A 19280-nucleotide genomic window follows, 5' to 3' on the forward strand; every position below is an offset into this window, starting at 1 on the left:
TAGTCTAATTTTTCAAGATTCTAAATTCATTCACAGTCAAAAATATTTATTAAATGCCTATTATTGGCAAGGTACTCTTATAGGTAATTGTTTTCAGAAAAACCAAGACATGTAAGCCTCTTCCTGGAAAGAAATGACAGGCTAGTAGCTTCCATTAGAGAAGATGTTCTGACAGTTCTAACTCATTTAAGCATTCAGCATCAAACATACTTTCACATTCTTAAAATTAAACCATTGTCTTCTGACATGTATTAACTATTACATCACCTGCTGAAAGGCAATATAGAACATTATTCTTTAAAAAAGACCAACTTCTTTTTTAAATAAAAAATTTTTAAAAAGTAGTACCTAAAAGAGCGAATGTATTTAAGCCAAAAATTAGAAATAAGATATATATAGTTACAAATAGACTCTAATGAAGATTTTACTCAAAACAAAAATCTGTTCACTAATGCATTATATATAAATGCATTTTAATTGACGTAATTTTTAAAAAGCATACAACTTATGAAAACTTTTTTATAAAAATGGTCTTCCGAGAAATATCCTTTCCAGAGAATTCTATATTCACTACGAAAAGTAACCTAAAAAGCTATGGAAAGATAATCCAACTATCCTCAGTAAGGAAGAAGTTTAAATCAGAGTAAAACAAAAACAAAGTTTTTGAATGAAATAGCATAACTGAAAGTTAATGGGGGAGAAAGAGCTTGGCTCCTTGATTTATCACAATAACTGTACACTTTCTAAAAATGTTTTTAGGGGCTAGTGCTTTTGTGGCTTTGGCACATTATCATTTAGGAAATAAATTAAGTCAACACGTTCAAAATATTTCTATGTTGTCATTTCTTTTTAGTGGAATGGTAAAATTTTGCCCTAAAATAATTCCTCTCTAACCAAATAACTCTTTCCTTAAATATATGACATGTAAAATGAGAGCCATAGAAAAACCAGTTTTATTAATGGCTAGATCTATTTTTTACTCTTTAGGTGAAAGTTAATCACTTCAGCCTTGTCATTTTCCTTCTCTGCTCTACCAATTTAATATTTTTCAAACCAGCAGATTTAATTTAGAATACCTTCTTCCACTGAGTTTTCCCATCCCAAAGAGTCATTTATAGTTTTTATTAAAATCTAGGAGTATTCATCAAAATTGGATATTCAATAACATTTTGGTTAATTGACTCATCATATTTTTTAGCTCAAAGATCTCTTTTGGTTGTGCTTTTACAGAAAATAGCAAAGTTAGCTTAGTGGCTCTAAAGCTGTATGCTACCTTTTTGAAATGTGATTTCTTGGTACCATCTTAATAATACTGCTTTATGAAGAATGGCAAATATACCTATATATTTACACTTGGCTTTTTTAGAACAAAGGGGTATGCTTTAAAGCTAATTTGTTCAATCATGGCTCATAAAGAAATTAAAAAGGAGATTTTACCTAACATAAATTTAACTCTTTTTGGAGCTATAAGCTCATTATTTTAACACTTGGCTTTACAGCACACTATTTCATTTCTCTGGATGATGTTGACAAAAATACACAGCCAAATATTTAAGAACTTCACATCAATCTGCCACCAAGCATGAATTCTAAAACATGAGCATTTTAATGATAATCACTTTTAATATACTAAAATATTTAATAACTTATTTGCACATTAAATAAAGAATGAATTTTTGCCAAAATTTTATTTGAAGCATTAGGAAAATCATGTTCAAAATGTAGGAATAATCAGACTGTAACAATGCTGCATAGATAGTGGTATACAAGTTCCCTGACACTAAGTGACTTCGAACTAAAACTTCAATTTTCAAGTCACCAAGGAGAAAATGATAGAGGCATTATTTCTTCTCTCTGAGGTGGAAAAAATGGCTTCAATGGTGAGAAGTCACAGTATTTACATAACAAAGATTAGAATACCCCCCAATTTAATAATATTCCCCTCTTGTTTTTTTTCAAAGATGAAAATCTAGAATGTAAGGATATTGGAAGGAAACAGGAGGTGAATTAGGAGATCCCCTGATCAGTGTCTGCTTTGATCAGACGAAACACTGTGGTTGTTAAGTTTTAAAAATTACAACCACACCATTATGCTTAACTAAAACTGTCAATACCAAATACTTCTTTACATAATACATTACAGGTATACAAAGGAAAAAATGACCTGCTTCCTTTTTTTTTTTTTTTTTTACCTTAGGTAGAATAAATGTTATCATTAATAGGGATTTGAAAAATAATTCTCATGGAAGAGCATGAACTATAGAGATCAAAATTCTTTCTGTCTTTAGATGGTAGAATTAAAGGTAGTTGTTTTCTTCTGTATTGAAAAAAAAATCTAAAAATTATCTAAAAATACATTTTAAAAAACTCCTTTCTGAATATTTAACATAGCCTGAATCAGTCAATGAGAAATTGCTAAATTTCTTTTATAAGAGTACTTTTTGAAAGGGAAGACAACTTACTTGAAAGGAATTTGTAGCTGGAAACATTTTTCGTTAAGAAAACATAGTTACCCTGAGAAAGACTCTTAAAATTACCAGTGCTTTCAGAGGCTGCCAACAGTGCATGAAGAAGCAATTTACAGGTTTAGGTTTACAAAAGTAATTTGGATTTCTCTGCTATACTGCTAACAAGTCACAACCAAAATATCAGAACGTAGTTGACTACAAACAAGTTTTGCATTCATTTTGGAAAAATTTCTTTCTTTTTTATTTTATAAGAAGAGTTTGTAGTTCTCCAAATGGTCTTGGACTCAAACCTACTGTTCATACAAAAAAAATTTTTTTTCAGTAAGCAGACTGATAGTTTTCTCGTGTTAGTAAACAAATTGGTTTATATTTTCTAATGTATGCCCGGAAAATAAGGCATTAGTATTCTTCACTGGCCATATGCAGAATTCAGACAACTGTTTTCTTTCTAGTAAGAGGCATATACAAACATTCTTCAAAGTGCATTGTTATTTTTAACATCTCTTATGCATGTATACAAAATCAGTATAACTCCTTCCATACTTTTAGTATAAAATGATGCTTACTCCCAACACCTTACATATATATACCATAATTACTTGAAAAAAGAAAGTGAGAACAGCTACAGAAGTAGCAAGATATTTTCCACAAATAAAAATACAGCATACAAAAAAATGGCAAGTTAGTGATAATTGATAGTATGAACTCTCAGTAACATTCCACTTTGGGTTCCCAATTAAGATTTGACAAGTTTGAAACCCTGTCCTGTGTCCAACACAGTAGGAAGAAACCAACTCATTTTTAATCTTTTCAAGCACCTAAAACAAGCTTTGCAGACCCAAAAAAGGTTCAGTCCACACAACCAATTTGCCAAATGCACTAGTGGATACGTAATACGAGGAAAGTGTAACATCCAGTGCTTGGCCACATCGTTTCCTGTTGGCAAATGCAGAGTGTAGTCACTCCACCGCTTTGATACACCATACACTGCTTTCACTGTGCGTCCCTTTTCAGTCCAGCAGATGTTATTACTGGAGTTGCAGTTATATTCTACCCAGTCTTTTGTAAAGTCACCCAGCTGTGGCATGTCAGCTTCTTCAATATCGATTATCTTTGTCATCTCTGCTGCTTGCACTGCAATATACTGGTCATTAATTTTTCTCACTTCTTTTACCCAAGGGGTTGAATTCTCACTGTCTAATACAATAATGAGACGGGAACAGAAAGAACCATTCTTTTCTCTCCACCACTCTAAAAGTGTGTCCAGGCGTAATATGTCTCCTCCTGTGAATAAAAGAAAACAGAGCACTAATTTCTAAGGCCTCTTACTAAGAATACTTTCTTATTTAAGTGTTTTTTCTTTAAATTCTTAGATTTAAATATGTAAACAAAAGAAGAGATGGAGCCTTCCTTTGAAGGTATCTTTTCAGAAGACGTTTTATTTTTAAAACAGACTTTAAACTTCAGGAAAAAATACCAATCATCCTTGTTACTCATATAATGGAGGAATATTCTATGATAAATTAAGGAAATTATTTTATGAAATTTAAATTATAAAAAAAATTTAGAAAAAATTGATTTTAAACAGGAAAGCTAATATTCCACACCAGGTGTAAAACTCAGACTCAAGGACCAAATCCAACCTGCCACCTGTTTCTGTATAACCTGTAAACTAAGAACTGACTTAACGTTTTTATATGGTTGAAAAAAAATTGAAAGAATACTATCTCATGATGTGAAAATTACATAAAATTCAAATTTCAGATCATTCCTTTCCATGTTAGAACACAATCATGTTCATTTACATAAAGTTGCTCTGGCTCTATAATGGTAAAGCTGAGTAGCTGCGACAGGGAACTTTTGGACCACAAAGCCAAAAATATTTATTATCTGGCCCATCTCAGAAAAAATTCGCCAACCACTGTTCTACAAATTGATAAATCAACCTTACCCATATATGAGGATAAATGTATCTACTAAATAAAAAGGAAACATTCTTTTTACCTGAACCAACAAGGAATTTAAGGATGGATATATTTTTAAATCAGTTTTATACCTGAAGAAAAACAAAGGGTTTAAAATAATATACCCAGAGAGGTCTTTAATGACTTTCTGAATGAGAGACAGGCCTTTATAGCTAGCTGTTTTACATGGTTCACTTTGAATTTACCTTAATTTTTATTAAAATATTATGTAAAATAGTATTTCTTGAACTTTTTTAGCACCTGTTTAAATTTTGTGCCCAAAGCAAGTGCTGCCTCACCTCACCCTAGTCCCAGTCCTGCCTCAATGGCGAACTGACTGACCCAATCAATCAAATTCTAGGACTCCATCCTAAGGAAAGATCAAAAGTGAGGTTAAAAAATTGCATACAAAGATCTTCTTCCCACTACTATCTAAGATACTGTAAAATCTGAAATAATCAGGTGGAATGGAAATAAATTATGGTATAACTTTGAGGGAAAACAAAATATTTATAAAGAACTTTTAATGACATTTGAAGATGTCTATGATACTAGGGGAAAAGTCCCATTTAGAAGTCTGTTCTTTAAAAATAGTAGTAGTAGTTATTGTGGAGTATTTGGATTTCAGGTGATATTTCATTCTTTACACTATTCTATATTTTCCAAAATTTATACATTGAACACGTTAGTTTTATAATCAGAAAAAAAGATTTTTGCAAGCACAAGATCCAAAAACCTAACTTTAGCATACACATTTCTACCAAGAGCAACCATCCTCTTTGCTAAACCATCAAAATGACACCACCAGAACCAGAATCCTTTAGAAAGATTCTCTTAGTAATATAATCTTTTAAATGTGCCTTTTAGTTAATATTTGTTTTGTTTTGTTTTTTAATATGGGCAGGCACTGGGAATTGAACCTGGGTCTCCAGCATGGCAGGTGAGAACTCTGAGCCACAGTGGCCTGTCCTAGTTAATCTTCTTTTATTCATCAGCCTGCCATATCTTAGATTCTAAAAATGAACAATTTTGTTTTATTAACTGCCCTAATAGTTATGTGTTATCATATCAGAAGCACAATCTCAATTCACGGTCTCCACACATTACTAATATGTTGTTTCACTGATATCTCATTCCAGCTGCCATAGAATGCCATTGCCTAACATACCATTCACAACTGTTTCAATAAATATTCTTTAGCACATTCTACTATGATATCCTAATTCTATTACCTAAATACTTGTCAGATAGCATCATCAGGAGACTTAAAGCAGCAAAAAGCCTTTTAAAAACTTCCTGTTTCTCTTCTCTCATTTTGTTTTGCTCTGCTTTCAGGTATAAATAAGTTGTATGTAGCATTCGGCTTTTGGCCCAGATGCAAAGTATACTTAGATTTATCTCACAACAGTCATCTGATGCATTTCAAGTAATTGAAACTGCTTTTTAAAGGCTGTTTATCTGTGATAAACTGCTTTATTTCTGTCTCTCATTACCATAATTGTTTTCTGCCCTCAGGGTAAAAGGCAAAAATATTTTAAAGGTCACATGTTTTAAAACCTCATAAATATAAGACTACATTTTGTAAACAATACTGCAAATTTAACTTACTAAACCCAAGTAAAATCCAAGTATAACTGTTTCCTATCTCAGAAGTTGCTAGAACAGTAACTGTTAATAACTTTTCAAACTCAGGTCTTCGGCATGGCAGGTGGCCACTGAACCATGGTGGCACCACCCAAAGCTTAAAGCTTTTTATACTTGGTTTGGGATGGATTAAAGTATTTTCCTCAGAGAAACGGTTAACATTTTTTGAGGCAGAATCAGCTTTCAAGGATTGTGTCTAGGGCAGGCCAGGGCATGAACTGACCGAAAAGAGGGCTCAGTCTCTGGGCCTGGTTCAACCTGGTTAACTCCAAGTGAGCCAGATGCCCCAGGCCAGACAGCATGTAGCTACAGCATTATTGGGCAAAATCTAATCCTCTAGGGGAGGGAGGGCTCTGTCAAGTTATGTTTCGTTATTATGTTTTTCTACTTTTCATAAAGTCTCTGAGAAAGAAATGTACAAAGGAATGAATCTTGGATAACAAAGTTTTGTAATGGTCAACTTATTAGTGGCATACTTCAAAAAGATACCATTCCATAAAGTAACTGTTAGACTTTACGTAATAACATAACCCTTATTTAAAGCTTTAAGTTTTAATAAATTATTCCTAACTCATAGGGAAAGATAATTTAAGAACACTGATTTACATACTTTAGTGTCTACTTGTTTTCCTAGGAAAGGAGGAAATTGATATAAATAAGCTGAATTTTAAGAATTTATTTTCAAAGCTATCTTTAACAATATTTGAAATACATGTTAGGACTTACCAATTTTTAAACATTAAAAACAGGTAATCCTTTATGTAAATAAGAAAAAGCTTATTTTAAAAATTACCTTTATAATACATAAAATTCATTAGGAATATATGGATTACGCCAAAATCACGCCAGTTTTTTTCCCATCTGGTTTGATTTGAAGAAAGTTTATTATAAGCACTTCAGTAAGTTCTCACTAATCATCCAATGCTTTAAGTCTGAAATTCTATTTCTGTAGAGATTTTCCAATTGGATAAAACAAATTTCTATTGTGCTCTAAGTAGAGTGCACAAAATATTATGCTTTAATTTACTATAATTGAAGTAGTCATAAAGTTTAAAAATCGTTTTCTACATTCAGTTGTTTTAGTGTTGAATACCTTCCTCTACATCCCATTTTTGAAAATTGGTGATCCATGCTAATAAAACTATCTACTTAACCAGAACATGCCACTTCTCTAACATCAAGGCTTTCACTCTTGACAGCAACATGGTGGTGGAAATAAAATACACTTTAGGAGTCAGGCAGAGCTGGGCTTGAATCATGGTGACATCCCATACCAATTGTATGAGTATAGGTAAGTTATACAACAGCTTTCAGCTTCCATTTCATCATTTGAAAAATAAGGAAAATAGGAGTGATGGTATCCAACTCAAAGAGGTTCATGTTAAGAACTACTTGTTGCAATGTGCTTTGAAATTTACTGCCTTTCTGTATATATGCTATTTTCACAAAAAAGGAAAAAAAAATCAATTGTGGTGATAAAAAATTATATTCCTTCTAGTCTCCAATATTATGGAACAGCTAAAAGAAAAAAAATCTGAGATGATGGAATCATAGCCCAAGACAAACTCTGGGATCTGTCCTATAACTAACTACTTGTTGAAGAGTGCTTTGAAAATTATTGCTTTTTCCTTTCTTTGCTTTGTATATGTTATATTCAATTAAATAGTTGGAAAAACAATTAAAAAGTTAAAAAAAAAGCATCTTAGGAAAGAAGTAAAAAATTTATTATATGTTTTCAATGTGCTAGACGTTGAATGGGTTCTTTTCACATGCTGTTTCATTCCATCCATAAAAGCAACCTATGAGATAAGTATTATTACAGATGATTAAATGTTAAGATGTTCAAGATGTTATAAAAACAAAAATAAAATAAAAAGACCTAAAAAGTAAAAAAAAAAAAAAAAAAGGATATATATATTTAATCTAATATTGTACCCAGAATAAGTAACTAAAGCTTAAAATGTGCCCAATAAATAAATGTTAGTTTGGCTTTACTCTTTCTGGGCAGCCATTGAAATTATTCAATTATTTATTTACAAAAAACAAATAAACTTTCTTTAGGAGAAAAGTCCTGATTACAAATCTTAAAAAATTAGTGAGATCATGCTGGTTTAAAATTATGTCTACTTTAAGTTGGTTTTCTTCTTTCTGGAGTCCTTGCTTTAGCAGCTCTCTTTCCTTTTACCCTAAATCTGCTTATATTTTGCTTGTGCCCAAATAACTGTTTGACTTATATTTTGTGACTACTTCATTATTATTACATGGTTCTTTGTTTAAAACATCTAAAATCTTTTATTGAAAAGGAGATATAATTAAAACTAAAAGAACCATTTCTAATCTAAAATAAGAAAATCATCTTCTTTCATGATTCAATTAATGATTTCATGCATCTCTTATTTATTGAACTACTCTGTGCCAGGCTCTGTTCCAGGAGCTGAAATGTAGCAGTTCACAAAACAAAGTCCTTGGCTTATGGAGGCTCTATTCTAGATGAGACAACTGGCAAATAAATTTATATATACTATAGAGAGATATTCTAATTTCTCCCTTGGCAGTAAAGTAACTCTTGAGAAAGCAAGTGTTTTCTAGGTTCTGATAATTCATATAAGTCAAAGTTATTTTCTGCTTTTTTTCCCCAATTGCCTAAAAGTACCCAAAAAGGAAAAAAAAGTAACATTTTATATTTGCAATGAAGTTCAATTATTATTTAATATAACATCTTCATTTTATACATGAGAAAACTGAAGTCTAGTGAAGTTAAGTAACTTGCTTAATGCTGTTTTTGTTAATCAAGAACAGACCCAAGGTCCCTGACTTAACTGCTACTCCCACCATAACACATCACCTGCTATTTAAAACTTTGGTAATGTTTCTAACTTAACTAAAGCTGCACATAAGAAGAACTAGTGAAAATCTGCATTTATAACATTTAAGAATTAGAAGTACTAGTCAGAGAAGTTATCAGCTTTTGAAAAATGTAATTATATTTAATAGTACTGAAAATACTTTATAGGGAAACTGATTAGAAATTTCAGATTAAGCACTCAGATTTTTCTTATCCACATTGCAAGACACTATTTCTAAACTTTATTTTAGAAATTTTTAAAATTATGCTAAGAGATGCTTGAGAAAAGAAAATCAAAATAGAGCTAAAATATGTATACTTAACTGTTGAGTGAAAAATTGGCAATCCTAAACATACATAGCTTTATAATAGTGAAATTGCCAAAAGTAAATTTACCTGCCAGAGCCCACTCTCCTGTGCCATGAGTGTGCCCACTGTAGTACAAAATATATGTATCGTGTCTAGGTCCATCCACAGTCCGAAGTTCGAGGAAAGCTTTCAGTTTGGAATGTAGAGTATCAAAAGACAGTCCACTTGTGGAATAGTCACATCCATAGGTCTCAATCATGTGATATGCAAAAAATCTTTGGATAGCATTGAGCATGCCAGTAGACCTTAAATTTAACTCCTGAACATGTTCTGGTGGAAGAAGCGTTGGCTGACCATCAGGACTGAAGAAGAGAGAAAGATTATTTTGGTATTTAAGAAGTATTTATTCTATGTCACCTTTTATTTATCATTATATGGCATTATCTAAGAATCCTAATAGTTGCTGCTAACTAAATGGCAGTTTTCTTTAAATCATAAATTATCTTTTCTAACATTCCTACAGAACATTTCCGAGCCATAAATTAAGTTTAGATAATAAAATTCTGGCTTCTAAAAACTGTACTTCTTATCAACAGAATAATAATCAAACTAAAAACTAGGAGAATAATATCTTTATTACTTTTCTTCATTTTATTCATATCTTCAAGTGATAGACACTTAAAAAGCAAATGTTATTATATTAATTTTGGCCGCAAAATGTTTCATGAACACTTGGGTGGGGAATGTAAATAGGAAAGAATTTTTTTCCTTGAGAAAAAAGTCTAACATAAAATATGAAAGTAATATTTAAAATTGTATGTTTAATTTCTATACTCTAAATACAGTCTTAGTAAACTCTGAATACAACTTTATAAACTTGGATACATGAATAAGACTATCTATTCATAAATTGCACTTTAAAACCATCATTAAAATTTAGGCCACTGCTTTGTACTACTGGACACTAACTGAATACTTAGATCTGATCCTAGAACATATGTAAAATGTATACAAGAAGATAAAGCAAGTCATTATTAGCAGAACTAAAATAATATAGGAAGGAAAAGCACTCCTTTCCAGAAAAGGAATTTCTCTCAGGAATTTTGAAAACATGACATTTGGTTTCATGTATTAATAATACATTCTAATAACATTTTAGTTTTCATTAGAAGAATAAAATATTTTGTTCCATGTCTGTAACATTTAACAGTTACAGAAGAGTGAAAGATTAAGCAATGCATAAACAAATTACAATGGAAAGAAAAATCTGACTATGGAATATTCCCACACATTCTTTCTTACATAGCTGTCACCTCTTAATTTATGATATCCTTCCAAATCGGTTTATTTTACCCCTCATGACTGCCTTCAACTTTTTATCAGATGGAGTAAAACACATGCTATAAATAGTTTATTTGGGGTTTTCATGTCAAATATGTAAAATTAAAAAAAAAATCTTCTAAGTTTTTGTATTTTCCAAGGGAAAGTGTGATGAAAGCTGTTCATCACAATTCATTAAAAACAAAGAATTGTTTTTTTTATATTACAAAGGTACTGACCTATAAAAGGAGTTAAAATGTGGCAAGAATTGCAGATTTCTCACTCTTTGGGGAGCAAAAATTATTTTGAAATAAAACTTCACTGCCAATTTTGAACCTGTTATCTGGGTGGCAATTTTATGCGTGTAGAATGATTTTTACACTCATGTTCTTATTAGCTCTTCATAACATTCCTCCATGATGGACGTAACAGATATTATTACTTATATTTTGAATAAAGACACCAAGATTAAGAGAAGCTATGACTTGGCCAAGGCAACACAGAATTACAATTCAGGATTCTCAGGTTCTATGCACATTTGTTAAACAGAACATTTCCACACAAGATATCCCTTTTAAGGTTAGAATCTTTCCTTGGAAAATTCATTTGTATTTCCTCATTTCTAACTAAAATATAAGTTAATCATATTTATTTAAAAATATTTAATTTGGATCTTGAAGATTATATTATTGTTTGCAGTAAATAAAGGTTTTGAAAATTTTGGAATAAATGAAATACAACAGACTTATTTTGAATAATTATAGTTTTGAAAAGTGAGGTATTATATTCTATATTTATATTCATGCAAATATTAAGAAAGCATTGAATCAAATTATCACTACTAGGCTAGATTACTGTACCTGCAGAAGTTGGTAGGAATCACAATAGCATATCCAACAGACGTTCCTCCTAAACAGTTACCCAATTCATGAAATAGCCCATGAGCCATGGATTCCAATGGCAAAACGATTAGAAACATGCCCAAGAAGATTCCATTTGTTGGCTAAAAGAAATTTAATATGACAAGTTTACATGGTATGCTTGTGTGTGTGTGTGTACACAGTTATGTGGATGGGTATATATATTTACATATATGCATACTTATGATATCACCCCTACTTACAGAAAGGATAAAAGACAATTATCTATCTAAAAACATTTGTGAGCTGAAATGGACAAGTATATATGGATGAGTTAATGAGCGTAATGAGCCCTAAATTTATTTCTAAGCTTCCTGGAAGTCATAACAGAACAAACACAGTACATCATATTTTTTAGTTTGTCAAATAACATCCCACCCAAAACGAGAAAAAATTTTAAAAAGTCGTTGCTCTTCATATGACAGAGAAAAAGTCAGAAACAAATCTCTTGACAAAATCCACATGCCCAAATCATTTGTCAGATAACATATTCATTTACTTTATCAAAAGTTTATTTTAGAAAGGTTCTTTTTCTTCCCCCATGAAAAGAGAAGTCTGGAAATTATGAGAATAAAATCTTAAGAAAACTTATGTCCCTAAACCTATCAAATTAATTCTAATGCCTATATTTAATTCAACTTATAATACAGTTTTTCTTTGGAAACCTAGAGCCTATTTAAGTATAAAAAGGGAATGGAAGGATGACAGTCACTCAGTCCTGAAATATATCTTTAGAATACTGATATAATTCCATATTTTTTCTATGTTGCTATTGAACAAACATAGTATACACAAACACATCTTTTTAACACTCGGTGGGGGGGGGGGGTGAGACATAGCTGACCAAAATTTTAATAAAACATAGAAAGCGCACATCCATAACACAAAAATGTATATATTGCCCTATTTTGGTATATTCTATATTAACAATTGTATAAGTAACACAGTATATACTCAATTTAGAAACATGAGAAAATATAAATAAGTTTAAAACGATATTAAAATCATTCTAAGTATTACCATCTGATTACTGCTAACATTTTGTTAAAGTAGTTCTAGACTTCATGACATATATATATATTCATGCAATGTGTGTATGCATACATATGTATACAGTTTTACAAAAGTTGGATTATATGATCTGCAAATTTTTTAATATATTGTGAGCCTGTTTTCATAACTCTAAATCATTTGTAAAGATCAAATGGTATTCCTATCATAATTGTAAAATTTTAAATTAGCTAATCCCCTACTTAGATTGCTTGTAATTTTCCATGATTATAAAGAAAGCCAGAATAAACATCAAGTTCTCTGATTATTGAGGTAAACATCTTTGACCATTTGGATTTCATCTTCTGTAAAATGTTAAATATTTCACCCACTTTTCCATGGGATTACCCTTTTCTTATTGATTTACAATTTTGTTTGGTGCTCAATATATTTTAGATAAAAATCTTGTTGGTTGTGTAACAAAAACTTCTCTCTGTGACTCCCTTAATGTTCTTTTTACTTAATATAAGTTAATTATAATGTAGTCATGTCATACCTTATTAAAGCAATCATTCTCTATCCAAAGTTTAAGAAGACATTTTACAATATATTCTAAAGGCTTTATTTATTGTTTTGCCCTCCCTGTTTAGGTCCATAATACAAATGTAATTGAGTTTTGTTTATGGTAAGGGCTGAATTTCATTTTTTTTCTATATGACCACCCAACTGGCCAAGCACCAACACAGAAAAATATCAACCGTTCCACACTAACTCTACAGTACTTCCTTTGCCATGAATCATATTCATGGATGTTTTTAGATTCTCTATTCTATTTCTTTGGTCTATATTTCCTTGGGCCTTAATTTATTCGCTTTCCTTCTGGGACTCCAATCAAAACAAATGACAACTTCTCATTGTATCCTCTATGATTCTTACCTTTTCTTCTGTACTGTATTTTCTTTCCTTTTCTGTGTTCTTTTCTGCATAGCTTCTGAGCTCTGTCTTCCAATTCACTAATTCTTGCTCAGCTTTGTCTAATCTACTGTTAAACTTGTACAATAAATTAATTTTATTTTTTTATTCTAGAACTTCTATTTGGTTCTTTTTCAAATCTACCTTGTCATTTTTAAGTAGTTTTTAGCCCCCCACCATTATTTATTATCTTTTGCTTTCCAATTTAGTAAAGCGTGATCGTTTTCTCTTTGTGTTTGATAATTCCAATCTCAAGACTTTTAGATCTCTCTGCTGTCTGTTTGTTCTGCTGTTGCTTACGCTAGATCTCATGTATTTGTGTATTCCTGGTAATATTAATGAGCTGAATAAAATGCATATATATGTATGGCTAATTTGAGGTTTAGGATAAAATCTTCTTCAAAAGAGGATTTTTTTTTTTTGCTTCTTCTAGATTTGACCACTTAATTTAGTGGTTGGACCACTAAAAGGACACAACACTAGGATGCAAGTGCATGAGAGGACTACAATACACAGGGCTCTACCCTTTTCCTTTAGTGTCTCAGCTTCAAATGAAAGGCAATTTACCAGATGCCCCAGCCCCTGGAAGTCCTGGGCCTTGATTTTTGCTCCTCCTGAGGGCATCAAAAGTGCAGCTCAGCTTTGAAAACCATTTCCTCTATACTAAGAAATGTCCTCAAGGCCCAGTGTTGATTCTTCCTATCCTGGGAGGCATGGAATTTTTCCTGTTTATTCAAGTCTTTTTATAAACTTCAGAATTTTATAGTATTTTATAGTATTTCTTTATAAAATTGTCAAACTTTTTTTTAAAACTTAATTTTAGGCATTTTATGTTTCTGTTGCTCTTATAAATGTGGCCATTTCCATTACATTTTCTAATTATTGATTTCCAGGCTAACTGATTTTTGCATATTTAATGTTATTCTTTGTCAAGTTAGAGGTATTTCAAAAATACGTATTTTCATTACAAACACTCTTCCTATATAACATTAATAAGGAGAAAATGTTCTTCCTAAATTCAAGAGAATTTATAAAGAATATATACTGGATGTGTTAATGATAACTAGATTAGTGAGCATAATCAATCTCTTATGACAAATATTTTACAATTTTTAAAGAAGTAACAATTCTCTGTAAGAAACATCCTCACATATATTACTAGAGTATTTTTAAAGTCAACTTTTAGGTTTGCCAATAATCATCTTATCTGCAAATACTGATAATTTTAATACAGTTTTTCAATTTCTATAACTTTTTTGTGTATATTGCTTTAAAACAGAAAATGTTTTGATCAATTATCCTCCTTACATAAAAGGATTATTTCACATTATGTCTGCTATTAATATACAAAATTACTAGACAATAACACCAAAAATATTATGACTTCATTATTTCTACTTTTAATGTTACACAATGAGGATTTTTCTGATCAAAAGAGCTATAAAAGGAACTAAATAATTCATTATCTTATCTTTCACTGCAAGGGTCACAAACTCGAATGCTTTCAGGGGTCAGATAAGTGGATGTATGAAACAGCTGTAAAGTAATAAACAGTGGTAGGGATTCCAAGGGTAGGTGCCACCTAAAGGTATAAAATATTCTAGTCAAATAAAGTATGTTTGCTTTTTTCTGCTACAAAGAACATAATTATAGGATTTTTAAACAAAACAATTACAAAGAAATAAAATAAAAAATAAGCAATAACAAAAAACCTATATATTAATCCTAACATCTGGATAGTTATTAGAACTACAGTGAGACGTTCACATATATAAATAATCTTCTGAACCAACAGCTACTAAGAAAGTCAAGAGACTAAAAAAAAATTTTAAAGAAAAATCATAAATACACATTAATGAATTTGATATTCCCTTTAGAGTGGGAACTTAATCTTGACATGTAAATGGTAAAAGATTAAGATGCTGTACCATCAAAAAGTATTCACTTTTTATTTTGTTTAGTCATATAATTTTTCTTTACTTAAAATCACTTATTGATTTGCTATCTGCCAATTTCTCCTCAGTTTCTATAGAAAAGAGAATGGAAGTTCCCATCCCTAAAAGCAGGCCTAGAAATATTTATTTTAAACTTAGCCCTATTTACCAAATATGTCAAATGTAGAGAATGGTCCTTTTTTTTTTTCAAAGAGAAAAAGTTTATTATTATTACATATATAGCAGGAGAGCAGACAGCCTAATGGTCCAAAAATCTGTCTCAAGAATAGTCCTTAACTATTTGTGTGTACAGAATACAAATGGCTATTATTGACTTCTGCAAGAATTTTATAAAGCTACTAATAACTAAGATTTTTATTGTGAAGTTACAGACATACAGTAATTTCTACCATTAAAAAAAAGTATTAAGCAGTTTTTAATTCAGCGGAGGACTACATAAAAAAATTCAAGTTCAATTCCCAATCAATCAATTTGCAGATGATTCAAGCAGGAAGCTAAAGAATGTTAAATTCTAATAAAAATGTTAAATTCTAATAAAAATGTTAATTGATATTGATGTTACTCAATATTCCTGTGTCTGTTTTACAACATTGATGATAATATTTAGTACACTAGGACTAAATAAGCAGATATTCAGATTTTATAGACCACAATTCATAGATAGCAGATGATCTATTTGCTTTTATAATCTTAGTAGAAAACTAATAGAGAATTTTATGCTGTCATTAATTTTTTTTTTTCTTTTGCATGGGCAGGCACTGGGAATTGAACCTGAGTCTCTGGCATAGCAGGGGAGAACTCTGCCACTGAGCCACTGTGGCCCGCCCTGTCATTAATTTTTAAAGAGCAAATTTATCAGAAAACAACATTTAATACTTTTTCATTAGGTTACTTTAAATGAGTTTAGAAAAACAATTTACAGAATAGTCTATCAAGATAACACACAAAAGTGGACACAGTTGGGCAATACTAAAATTAAATAATTTTAACTGAATAGATGGTAAATAGGTCCAGGGGGAGCCATAATAAATTTAGGGAGTTTTGTGCACTTGCTATTTTCAGAAAGCTTCAATTTTACTGGCATGCAAACCTATATTCTATACCTTCAATATGGAATTTCCAATATATCCAATACCCTATACATCAGATGAACTTAATTGTTTTGATCAAATAAGGCATGGCTCAAATTCCAGAGTGGTTATACACTGATTATACAAGCAGTCCAACAAACAATTTGTAAGTAATGTACTACTTTTGCCTAAAAGTAGTTACTAGCTATTAATTTTCTATTCAGCTAGGTTTACAAGTCATGGTTAAAATATTCAAACACTTTCAATTCCTAAAATTTTTCAGGTAACAGGAACTAAAACTCTTTGCATTTACAGACACCAATATCGGATTTCATTAAAAAAAGATCTAACGGGGGTGCAAGGGTAGTTCAATGGTAGAATTCTCACCTGCCATGCGGGAGACCCCAGGTTCGATTCCCAGCCCATGCACTTCCCAAACAAACAAGCAAACAAAAGAAAGAAAAAACAAACAAAAATTCAACAAATGGTGCTGCAATAAGGGGATAAAAAAAAGAATGAAATGTGACTCCCACCATACAGCATACAAGAAAAAAAAAATCTAACATTTACATTAGAGGCATATAATTCTTTTTCGTTTGTTTGGGAGCATTTCGGTATAAGTCATTGTAAGTCAGACTGGAAAATACACAGATATCTAAAGAAAGTAAAGTCCAACTAACGAACAGCATATAAATGTATGTTACAAAGCAAAACTATAAATGGAGATATTTTGGTCTTCGCTGTGAGAAACCTAGATTTAAGAAACAATAGACAATTTTCAAAATTTTGCTTAATTCAAGAAATTTAAAAACATTAGGAAAGGCACTTCACGGTATAAAAGTCAAGAGACTTCTTTATACAGATGCAATAGGGTATAACAGAAAGGACTCGAGCTTTGGTATGAATAATTTTGTTCAATCCCAGCTCAAGGTTCAAACCTTTCTGAGTCAATCTCCTAGTATAAAAGGAGGACCTATCTACCTTATGAGCATATTATATAGATTAGAAATATGTGAAATATGCCCAGCACAACAGATGGTAGCTATAATCTGCAATGAAGTATTTTAAAATTGAAATGAAGTCACTATGAGTAACACTGGAAATCCAAAGGCCATTTACTAGGAGATCTTGGTGTTGAGTTGTTAAGGACTTAGTAGATGCATTAGAAATATATTCTCTGGAAGAGATAACAAAAATAGAAAGTTTTTTAGACCACAGTCCTGACAAAGGTAAAAGAACACTGGTATGGCCATCAAACTTGGAGTCCAGCCCTTACTATGTGACCTCAGACTGTCTGTTGAATATGACTTTTCCCCATGAGTAAAAAAATAAAGAGGTTAGCATAAATAATCTCTAAATTCATTTTCAACTCTAAAATTACATAAAACTAAGTAAAGTGGTTAAGGGTATATAAGCTGTGAAAGAAGATTGCCTGGATTCATACTTACCAGTTATATAGCCTTGAGCAAGTTTCCTAACCTCTCATACTAGTTTCTCATCTATAAAAGGGAACAATAATAGTACCTGTCTCAGTGTCATGAGGATTAAATAAACTGTATTAGTACATATAAATGGCATAGGATGATGTCTAGCATGTAAGAGACAGTTAATAATGGTAATAACTACCATTATTAACAGTGGAAAAATTGATACAGTCATTAAATTCTTTTTAAAGTGTATGAAAGCTGGAAAACCAGTTGAGGGAAGAGGAATAATATGTTCTTACTTCATGAAGGGAGCAATATTCATTTAATTGTTACTAGTATTTTAGGAAAAAGAAAAGCATTATATTCTTGTTTCATAGTGTTCTATCAGAAGTGATAAATCAAATCAAAAGGAGCTCCATAGTTTCCAGGAAGATGTGTCTCTACCCACTCAAGGTGGGGTTGCTTACTGGAGCAAATTAAGAGGGAACCATTTTGGAAGGAGCCAACAGAGCCCACGCAGCCAGAGACCTTTGGAGATGGAGAAGGAAAACACTCCCAGGGAAGCCACTGAAGAAGCCTGCAGGGACAACTAGCAGATGTCATCATGTGCCTTTCCAGCTAAGAGAGAAACCCCACACATACTGGCCTTCTTGAGCCAAAGTATCCTTCCCCGGTTGCCTTAGTTTGGACATTTTTACAGCCTTGCCTTAATTTGCATATTCTCATGGCCTTAAAACAGTAAACTTGCAGCTTAATAAATGCCCTTTTTAAAAAGCCATTCTGTTTCTGGTATATGGCATTCCAGCAGCCTACAAACTAAAACAACATTCTAGTTAAAAAACAAACAATAAAAACAAAACTTAGCGTCCCTTCTCATTTATACTAAAACGGTTCAAAACTTTGAAAAAGAAAACAAAATTATGAAAAATGTGTACTTTACATTTGACAGATTTAAAAACTACTCCTTTCTCCCCATGGCAGGTAAAGTAACATGGATGATTCTACCATCTTGCTAGAAATGACATTGTTCTTATCTGTGGATTCCATTCCTTCCTTATATGTGAGGTTGATCTTTTTATAACATTGATCACACTCAACAATTACTATTACTTCACCCATAGAGGCACCACTTATGTTTTTTCTGATTTGGTCTCATAAGGACTTCTACAAAAAGCTATAAACTCCGATCAAATTTGCAAATGACAATAGTTACCAGTGAGATGCACATAAATCTCATTGAAAAGATTTCAGAAAGAATTCCTAAATGTAAGAAATGGCCAAGGGGTATATTTCCTTGGGTATCCGGTCAATGCCTCCCCCCAACCCCTTTCTGTCCTTGTGTGAACTTTCAGAAAAGCCTAAAGCTGAGCAATAAAACTAGCACCAAATGCTATAC

At 31.5% G+C, this 19280-nt stretch overlaps 1 protein-coding gene across 2 annotated transcripts in view; it reads right to left on the reverse strand.

Annotated features, from left to right (window-relative positions):
- Positions 1-1669: 1669 nt before the first annotated feature.
- TMEM168 (transmembrane protein 168) overlaps positions 1670-19280 on the reverse strand; it is a 32755-nt gene continuing 15144 nt past the window's right edge. For both annotated transcript variants that reach the window (XM_077110883.1, XM_077110955.1), the window contains exons 3-5: positions 11411-11553; positions 9318-9592; positions 1670-3752 (exon numbers count right to left, since the gene is read on the reverse strand). In XM_077110883.1, coding sequence (XP_076966998.1) covers positions 3205-3752; positions 9318-9592; positions 11411-11553 — 966 coding nt within the window. In that variant the 3' untranslated portion in view covers positions 1670-3204. The remainder of the gene's footprint in view (positions 3753-9317; positions 9593-11410; positions 11554-19280) is intronic.

Source organism: Tamandua tetradactyla, chromosome 1 (assembly GCF_023851605.1).
Source record: "Tamandua tetradactyla isolate mTamTet1 chromosome 1, mTamTet1.pri, whole genome shotgun sequence".
In the NCBI taxonomy this organism is placed as follows: Eukaryota; Metazoa; Chordata; class Mammalia; order Pilosa; family Myrmecophagidae; genus Tamandua; species Tamandua tetradactyla.